At 43.8% G+C, this 9,418-nt stretch overlaps 1 protein-coding gene across 1 annotated transcript in view; it reads left to right on the top strand.

Moving 5' to 3' along the window:
* The first annotated feature begins 1,844 nt into the window (after positions 1-1,844).
* LOC137769594 (aromatase-like) overlaps positions 1,845-9,418 on the top strand; it is a 28,462-nt gene continuing 20,888 nt past the window's right edge. The window contains exons 1-2 of the mRNA XM_068551572.1: positions 1,845-1,989; positions 4,000-4,150. Of these exons, the coding sequence (XP_068407673.1) occupies positions 1,845-1,989; positions 4,000-4,150 (296 nt within the window). The remainder of the gene's footprint in view (positions 1,990-3,999; positions 4,151-9,418) is intronic.

The following is a 9,418-nucleotide window of genomic DNA, read 5'->3' as shown; positions in this document are numbered from 1 at the left end:
ATTAGTGCAGTGACCTGCCCTTGTCCACTTGCGAGTCTGCCTCAGTCCCGGGAAGCACCAGTCCAGGCAGTTAGCTGGGCAGGGATACTGTCCCACTCACCAGCAGGCCTGCTGCCGAAGGGCACCCTGAGTACCCAGTAGCTCCAGGACTGGCCCTACCCACCAATAGGCCAGCAAAGCCCCAGGACCTCCAGGACCCTGACACTAGCCATCAGACCCAGGCCCACACACCAGAAGGCCTACATTAGCCCTAAATCCAGCCTCACCAACCATAGGTAGGCCCCAGCACTGGTCCCAGCCACCCTCAGGTTGACGCCCACTCCTGAAACCCAGGGCACTGCAGCCAGAGACCCTGGGACCCAGCTCTGCCCACCAGAGGGTCAGCACTAGCCCTGAGGCCCCTCCTCAGCCCTGCCACTGCCCACCAGCCAGCTAACATCTACAACAGAAACTCAGGACCTTGAAGCCAGACACAGAGCCACCCACCAGTGAGTCACCCCTAGGCCTGGGACTGTCCTCACCCATCACTGGGGGGACAATAGCCCTGGGAAAACCATGGCACTGCAGCCAGTTGTGTCGGGGTCTGGTGCACTCACCAGTGGGCTATCACTAGCTCTGGGTCAGCTCGGAGCCCACGGCCACACAGGTCAGGAATTGGCCCTGCCCACCAGTGGGCGTACACCAGGCTCAGATACCCCTAAGCCATGGCTCCACCCATCAACAGGCTGATCCAACCCTGGGAGCCCTGAACCTACTGCTGGCCACCCCAAGACCAAGCTTTGCCCACCACTAGACCAGCATTAGCCCAAGGACCCCCTTTCCCAGGGCTCTGTATCCAATCATTTCATGACACGGCCCTGCCCACCTACAGGTGGCAGCCTATGCACAAGGCAGGGCCTGGCAACCAACCTCACACAGGTGCAGCTACACCAACCACCACGCCTACAGTAGTCAGCCTGCCACAACAGACAGACCCACGCAGTTCACATAGAGGGCACCACTAAAGCTTACTGCTTGGGTAACCAGTGCGCTGCTGGGCCCCACAGGACATTTGCTCATAAGGCCACTTCTCCAAGATTGGAAACAAAACCAACCTACCAAACACATAGGAAGAAAAATGGTGAATTAGGCAAAATGAGGGACCAGAGAAATATGTTCCAAATGAAGGAATAAGATAAAATCCCAAAAGAAGAACTAAGTGAAGTGGAGATAAGCAATCTACGTGATAAAGAGTTTAAGGTTGTGGTCATAAAGATGGTCAAAAGGTCAGAAGAAGAATGGATGAAGAGAGTGAGAAGTTAGAAGTTTTCCTTCTTACTGGAAAACCTTACTCTTTGGGGGAAGTAATTTTGAACAGGAAAGGGGTGAGGGATTGCTTTTTTAAAAAAAATATTGATTTGGCCTCCAGGGGAAAAGATTGCCTAAACCAGATGCTGACGAAGTCACAGAATGACTCCACCTCTGTAATGAGCTTCATTTTCATGTATTTTGGTAAGAAATTTGGCTCTCAGTTGAGAATTCAGTCACTCTACCTGTTCAAGGGCAAGACGATAAGGTTCTATCAGACCAAGTGTCTAAACAAAACTGAGACTCTACCAAGGTCAGAAATGCTGCACTTCAAGCCAAAAGATACTGGCTTGGGCTTGCTTGTTTTGACTTGTAACTACAAATTTGTCTTGTCTAAATGTCCAATCATATTATAAAACAAAGCACCTATCTCTACAGTACAGCATCCTCTGAAGCAACAGGAGTCCTAGATGTACCTTTGGGGATTCTCTAATTTTTCTGCCACTCTGATTTCCACAGGACTTTAAATTGCTTCCCCTGAGATCAAGCAACACGAGATGGTTTTGGAAGTGCTGAACTCAGTGCATTATAACGTCACCAGCATGGTGTCCGAAGTTGCGCCTGTTGCCAGCATTGCAATCCTGCTGCTCACTGGCTTTCTTCTCTTGGTTTGGAATTATAAAAACACATCCTCAATACCAGGTAACACAGTCATTTAGTTCTGTATCTAAGGAGAGTGTTTCCTTGGGCTTTTGGTCCATGAGGGTAAAGACAATTTTGCAAGACAGCGAAGAGTAAACCTGAGGAGATGGCTGAAGCCCAAGGCATATTAGCAAATGAACTCAGGTGAACATTTTTCTACCAATTATCTGCATATGTTACATGAAAGCATTAAAAAATATCTTAGATAATCCCTTCCAGTCTGCATTTTGTTTCGGTAAAACAGACTTGGCAAAAGTATCCTTTAAAGTAAATTTAAGATGGGGTGGAACAAGGTAAAATTCCAGGTTTTGGATTTTTTTTAATTTAAATTCATTCCAATTTTGGTCTAAAGGTGAAAATGTCTCTGGAATGCCTTCTGTACTCCTTTCTGTCTCCCTCCCACTTTGCCTCATCCATGTCCTCTACCCTCTCCCTTCTTGAACTTATTCCTTCTCTTTATCCCACTCTTCATTTTCTTTTATTCTTGGGTGTGGAGGTGCTGTGAGTACCACCATAAGGGCTGGATGGGACCTGGACAGTGGAAGAAAAATGGGGAACACTATGGCTCCTTTGGAACCTCACACCCTGAAAGAATCTTCCACAAGCTCTGTGGATCAATCAAAAGTAGAGTATAATATAATTATCCAGATAATTCCAGTAGAAACCACACCACTCTACACTATCAGATTAACTCAAAATTCCCAGAAATATCAGACGGTTTTGTAGTTTCTTGGAAAATTCCTCATGGCAGGCATGTGTCCCCAGTCCCATAAAAAATTCTCTAAGTCAATCATCTACATATAATGTTATTAGAACAATCCTAAGATTAAGACCCCTTGACCCCAAGACTCCCAAACTTGTTTTGGTTATATAGACATTAACAAAGACTTTCCACTAAGGGCAAAAAGAATACCCTGATAATCTTTTCCACATTAACCCAGCTACTTCAAAGTTAAGGAATAAACCTTGTTTGCCAGATTTGGGCTTAGACATCCAATTTAAAATGATTCACTCAAAAACTTAGATTATCTAAATTATCAGCACTGTACTGTCTCAGATAGTTGTGTGAGTTTTGGCTGAACGACTATTTCACTGACAGAATGGAATTAAAGGAATAAGATACAGAAATGGTATAACTTTACAATAAAACTCCTAAAACCATTCCAACAAGCTTTTGATGAACTTTTCACCACCACCACTAAAATCAAGCTACCAAGTTCATTCTCTGACACAAGCAACAGCAACTCCCCTGGCTGCTCACCAGATTCACACTCTTCACAATTCTGTCATCGCCTGCGTCAGCAAGGTGTTAAGGGCCACGGCTCTTCACTAAAACCACATCACTGGACTCAGACTCTGGTCTAGACACAGATCAGACCACTGCCTCATTCCTCAATGCTTAGCTTTATTTTGTCTAATGAGATTTAGCTTAATATTCTCTTCTTAAACCAAATCCTTTTTGAAGGAAATAAAAAAGGAATGCATGCTTTTTGGGACATTGTCTTTGCAGACCGTGTTTCTCACAGCTAAAAAGATGACACCCAAACCACAGACTAATTCAAACCCACCCATTCCATTGACTGGTGCTTTCAAACCCAAAGTTTTCAGACAAAACTAGGCAGCCAGACAGACCTGTCAGCTTGTCACTTGTCCTGGTTTTCGTGCCTGTTACCAGAGGGACTGATTGACTTGTATTTGAAACTCATTGACACCATTTAACACAGCAAGAATAGAGTAGACACCTATTTCAGTCCGTTCAGATGGAAATGCTTGAGACCAAATGGAACTGGAGTGGTGTAGACTCTGGACTACTTTTTACTCATGGAGCTGTGAAGAGCGTCATGTTAACTTGTGTTGTTGTTTTAATCATTTTATGTGTGTGATTCACCTATATACATCAGAAGATAAAAAAGGACATCCAGATCAAAAGAACAAGAATAGCAGTAATTTAAAGCAATTGCTCTTTTTGGTGTTGCGGAAATACTGATTGTGATCTGATGACTTTCCTAGGTCCTGGCTACTTTCTGGGAATTGGACCCCTCATTTCCTACTGCAGGTTCCTCTGGATGGGGATTGGCAGTGCCTGCAATTACTACAACAAGACGTATGGTGAATTCGTGAGAGTCTGGATATATGGAGAGGAAACCCTCATTATTAGCAAGTGAGTCTGTTAATAATCGGGGACATATTTAAAAATCAAGGCTGGGATTTTCATATTAAAAACCAAACAAACTTATTTCGATATCTTGATGTCTGTTGCTAAAGATGTGTTTTTACTACTTTTTTTTTTTTAATTTTATTTATTTATTTATTCACGGCTGTGTTGGGTCTTCATTTCTGTGCGAGGGCTTTCTCCAGCTGCGGCAAGCGGGGGCCACTCTTTTACTACTTTTTAAATGAAGGATGATGCCTGCAGCTCAGGATCTAGGACAGTGCTTCTCACCCTGGCTGCATATTAAATAACCCAAGGAGTGTTCAAAACCCCACTGCCCAGGCCACAAACCCAACTTTTACAGTCTCCTGGGAAGGAGGGACCCGGGCATCAGTAGTGTTTAGAGCCCCCCAAATGATTGCAATGTGCTACAGAGCTTGAGGAGGAAAAAAGGTAAGAAGCTTCCAGAGCAGAGGGCCTTTCCCTGGGGTTGGGGAAACACCTAAGCAGGTTGGAGGGGTTCTAATTTTCTTACCCTTAAGTGTAGTTCAGGTGGTAGGAGTGCAAGACTAGACCTGGAGGGAAGAATGAAGCACATGAGAAAGGACCAGAGGACCAGGACAGAAATTGCTCTTAGACACTAGATACTTAGATCACCAGATAAATTCCCAGGAACCCTGACCAGTTGCTGAAATAGGATCCTCGTTACAGTGCAGGTAGCATCTGGCAACACTGCTGTCTTAATTAGGAAAGTGACCTTAGCGACCCTGACAGGGTCAGGTGCTGATTCACGCTGAGAACATGACAAAAACTCACTCTGCCCTTCCCCCAGCTTTCCCAGTTCTTTCCCTTTCCTGTCCTCACTAGCTTTTCTCTGGTTAGAGTCTCTATGTTCTCCTTAATTGCCTCCCAGCTGCTCAATTTTCTTTTTTTTTTTTTTAATTAATTTATTTATTTTTGGCTGTGTTGGGTCTTCGTTTCTGTGCGAGGGCTTTCTCTAGTTGCGGCAAGCGGGGGCCACTCTTCATCGCAGTGCGCGGCCCTCTCACTATCTCGGCCTCTCTTGTTGCGGAGCACAGGCTCCAGACGCGCAGGCTCAGCAGTTGTGGCTCCCAGGCCTAGTTGTGGCTCCGCGGCATGTGGGATCCTCCCAGACCAGGGCTCAAACCCGTGTCCCCTGCATTGGCAGGCAGACTCTCAACCACTGCGCCACCAGGGAAGCCCCAACTGCTCGATTTTCTTAAGGGATGAGCTCCCCACAGGAATAGGACATGTTTGTCCCCATCTCCTTCCCTTGTCTGCTCTTCAGATCCTTCCAGAACTACCCATACCTCTTAAAAAGACCCCACTGGACGTCAGAAAGCTTTCTTTTTCTTTGAATAATATGCCAGGTTTTTTCTCTTTTGAAAATTTTGAAGTCTGTAGTTATTACACCTGTGTAGAGATTATGGGCCAACTTTTCCAAGCAGCTTAGTTCTGAAGTGGGGGGCTGCAGAACTTTGGAGCAGGATGGGGTGGGGAGTCAGGCACCAGTGCTGCCAGGATTCTGCCTGAGCAACTGGGGGCTATGGGGAGAGGTCCATCTGATCATCTGTAGATAAAGTATGCACGATTCCCCAGGCAGAGATGCTCTAAATTATTGAGGGTCTACAGAAGTTATGCATGACACTATACGTCATGTGTATATGTTAGTGTTTGTCATGAATATCAAAAATAGAATGTGAATAGCATCCATAAAGAGGAACTGGCATTTAACATGATAATTAGGATGATATTTGGCCATATGTTAGCAATTAACATAACAATTAAGGTTATAGTATTTGTATATCTGTTTTAGTCATTTCTGAATTTATAGGAAATTTATTCTTTTATTCTGTAAACATACATTTATTAGAATTTACTCTATACTAAGCGCTGGATGACCCTAAACTACCATAGAAATTATTGGCTCTCCATTCATTCATTAAATAAATATTTATTGAGAACTTATTATGTACAACAGGTATCATGAACAAAATCACCCCCAAATCCCTACCCTTGTAGAGGAATATATTGTTACAGTATTAATATACCAACAATAAAAGGCTAAAACATAGTATTATCAGTAGGGTGAACAACTGTCTTGGTTTACTTGGAAGCAGAGGATTTCCCACGCTGTGGGATTTTTAAGCTGGGCAAACCAGGATGGTTGTCCACACCATTATCAGGTAGATATGGGCTATATAGAAGATGAGGTGGGTGGAGCAACTCTGGGATGGGGAGAAATCAGGATTCCATTTCAGATATTCTGACTTGACTTGCCTAGTACCGCTGAATAGGATATTAAGAAGGAAGTTCTAACCATTCAGACCTTCGACTGTAGTCAGAAACTAGCAAAGGAGGCTGAGAAGGACAGCCACACAGAGAAGGGAAAACCAGGAGAGCGTGGTGGTCTGAAAGCCAAGCGAGAATGCATGTCAGTGAGGATGGAATTGTCAACTCTCCAGATAGTGCCACATGACTGGACAGAGATGTGAGCACTGCATTTAGCACCAGGGAGGTAGGTCATGGGTGACCTTGACAAGGGCAGTTTCAATGGAGTGCTGGGGGCAAAAGTCTGACCACTGTAGAGAATGGGGAGAGAAGAATTGGAGGCAGCAGGTATAGACACTCTTTCCAGGAGTTTGCCATAAAGGAGGCAGAGAAATGGAGCAGAGCTGAAAGGGATGTTTGGTCCAAGGAGTTTTTATTTGTTAAGATATAAGATATTATGACATGTGTGTTTTGATGGGAATGATGAGTTACAGAGGAAAGTGTTGATGCAGCAGACAGGAGGAGTGTGCCAGGTGAGATGACAAGGGGGTCCAGGTAACAAGTGGACATGGCCTTGAAAAGGGACCTGGAAGTTCATCCACAGTAACAGGAGGGAAGGTTGAATATATGGGCACTGATCCTGGTGGTTGGACTTGCAGAGGTTCCAGTTGCTTCTGTTTTCTCAGTAAAATAGGAAATAAAGTCTGTAGCTGAAATTAAAGGTGAGGAAGTACAACACTGGGGGACAGAGGAGACAGGAAAGCGAGAGAACGACTGGACTTGGGAAATGTAGCAGAATTGCCAGCTGCACTAAGGGCCCACTTGAAATTTAACTGAGACCTGCCAGTGTGTGTGTGTGTGTCCATGTGCATGTATGGTTTTTTCCCCGGCCCCATTCAGCTGTCAGGTGCAAGCACAGAGTAAACTAAACTGAGAGTTGGATTTAGCCAGGGTTGAGGTTTTACCAGGCAACTAGGACAAAGTAAGCAGAGGGTCAAGGGACATGAGGATGCATGAAAAGGAGAGACTCTAAAGATCGACAAGAAAATATTTTTCCAACTTTCTAGTAAGAAAAGTTCAAATGAACAGGAAAGTTAGAAGAGCAGTCCTCCGCCTTTTTTCCCCATGACCTTGACCTTCTGAAGAGACCACATCAGTTGTCTTACAGGATGTCCCACATTCCAAATTTCTCTCATTGTCTCATTATGGTGTCATTGAACATATTCTTCTACTCCTGGTATTGCTTATAAACTGAACACTAGGTCTATAGGCTCTATTCGATTCAGGTTAATTGTTGTGTAATAATACATTCCTATTAGTCCTAGGCACTTCACATTGCATCACATCAAGAGACCAGGGAAGGTGGTCCCATATCAGTGATACTAAATTTGATCAGCTTAGGGTAGTTACAGTCAGATCTCTTTGTTACAAAGATTCTTTTTCTCTTGCAGTGACCTCAGTATCAAACCTGGGTAAGGATATTAGAGGGCAAAGGACAGGGAAAACGTGGTAGAATTGATGGAGTGTAAGTCACAGGCACAGAACAGGTCTACACAAGGCACGTTTTTATAAATGTTTGGTACCAAATATTCCATTGATTGCCTCCCCCCTATTTCTAGTACTCATCAATCTTGAACCTGACCACAGGTGTGTGAGTTCTTTAAACTCCGAACGGGAGGGTGGCTTTTTCTTTACCACCTAAGGACCTACTTCCTGGCTACTTTTCATTTTGAAGAGACGTTAGGTTTGCCATCTTTGGGGATGTCTTTTGACTTCAGTCACGTTTCAAGAAGAATAATGACCCCAGGGATCAGGCATCTTACACTGCCCACTGTCCCTTCTGAGCTTGGGGACTCACTCTGTCTCTCCTCAGTGGTAAGAACTCCTCACTCTCCCAGCCAGTCAGTCAGTCAGTCAGTCAATGTAACATCTCCCTCACCTGGTGTTACAGGCCAGCCCACACTGTGGGAAGGAGATCTCTAGTGTTCTCCTGAATATCAGGGGAGCCCTGGGCTGACATCCTTAGTTTGTCACCAACCTTCCCTTCTTCACTTTCCTGATTTACTCCAGTTAGATAAAGCCAGCCTACTTTTGATAAGTGACCTTATTTTAAACTGCTCATCCTTGGTGACACTTTGCTTGCTGTGTGTATGACTTCCGTCTTGCCTACTTTGTTCTTTGCCAAGTCAGAGCCTCCGTCTCAGGATAACTGAGATGTTGGTGCCCCCTACAGGACAACTGATTTATTCGTTCGCTCTTTATTAACTAACATTTAATTGGGTTGAAGTTTCTAATTGACCAGTAATTCCTCAAAACATATAGACAGACCAATGTGTTTTATGATATACTCAAAAGTTCTAAAGGTCAGAGCAGAAAAATAGTATTCTGCTTGTCACCTAATCACTTAAAATTTGTAGATCCGAGTTTGTGAGTAAAGAGTATACAAATTACTTACTTGCTGCTTTGATTATAGAGTGATTTAGGGGATGGTACGAAGAGCTAAAATTCTGAAGTCTATTAATTAATAAGAATTTCAGTCCTTTCTATAGCATGATGTCATATACAGGACAAAATTTTATCTATGTATCAGTCAAATTAATTCCCTGGAATACAAATTGAAGTATCTGGATTTGCATATTGAAAATACAATAGAAGAAATAAAGCCACCCCACCTTTTATCCTGAAGAGACTAACTATCCATTTATCCTTTATGCTCTCAAATGTTAAATTATTTAAATGATTGATTTATACTTCCAATGCCATAGCCTAATTTATAATCAATCTTAATAAAACGTCTTCTCAACAAAGTGAGTCCCTCTGCAGAAGAATTCTGTACCACTGTCCTAAGAAGACAATATTCTCCTCACACATGGAGGCCACATGACGTCTTCAGCTAGGATTTTACATGTTATAATGCTCATTGCCTTATCGTGCCCCAATTAGACTGGGATTTGGGGCAGGAAGCAAGTCCTGAAGGAGGACATG

This window comes from Eschrichtius robustus, chromosome 1 (assembly GCF_028021215.1).
Source record: "Eschrichtius robustus isolate mEscRob2 chromosome 1, mEscRob2.pri, whole genome shotgun sequence".
Lineage (NCBI taxonomy): Eukaryota > Metazoa > Chordata > Mammalia > Artiodactyla > Eschrichtiidae > Eschrichtius > Eschrichtius robustus.
This window is presented reverse-complemented; position numbering and strand designations above follow the sequence as displayed.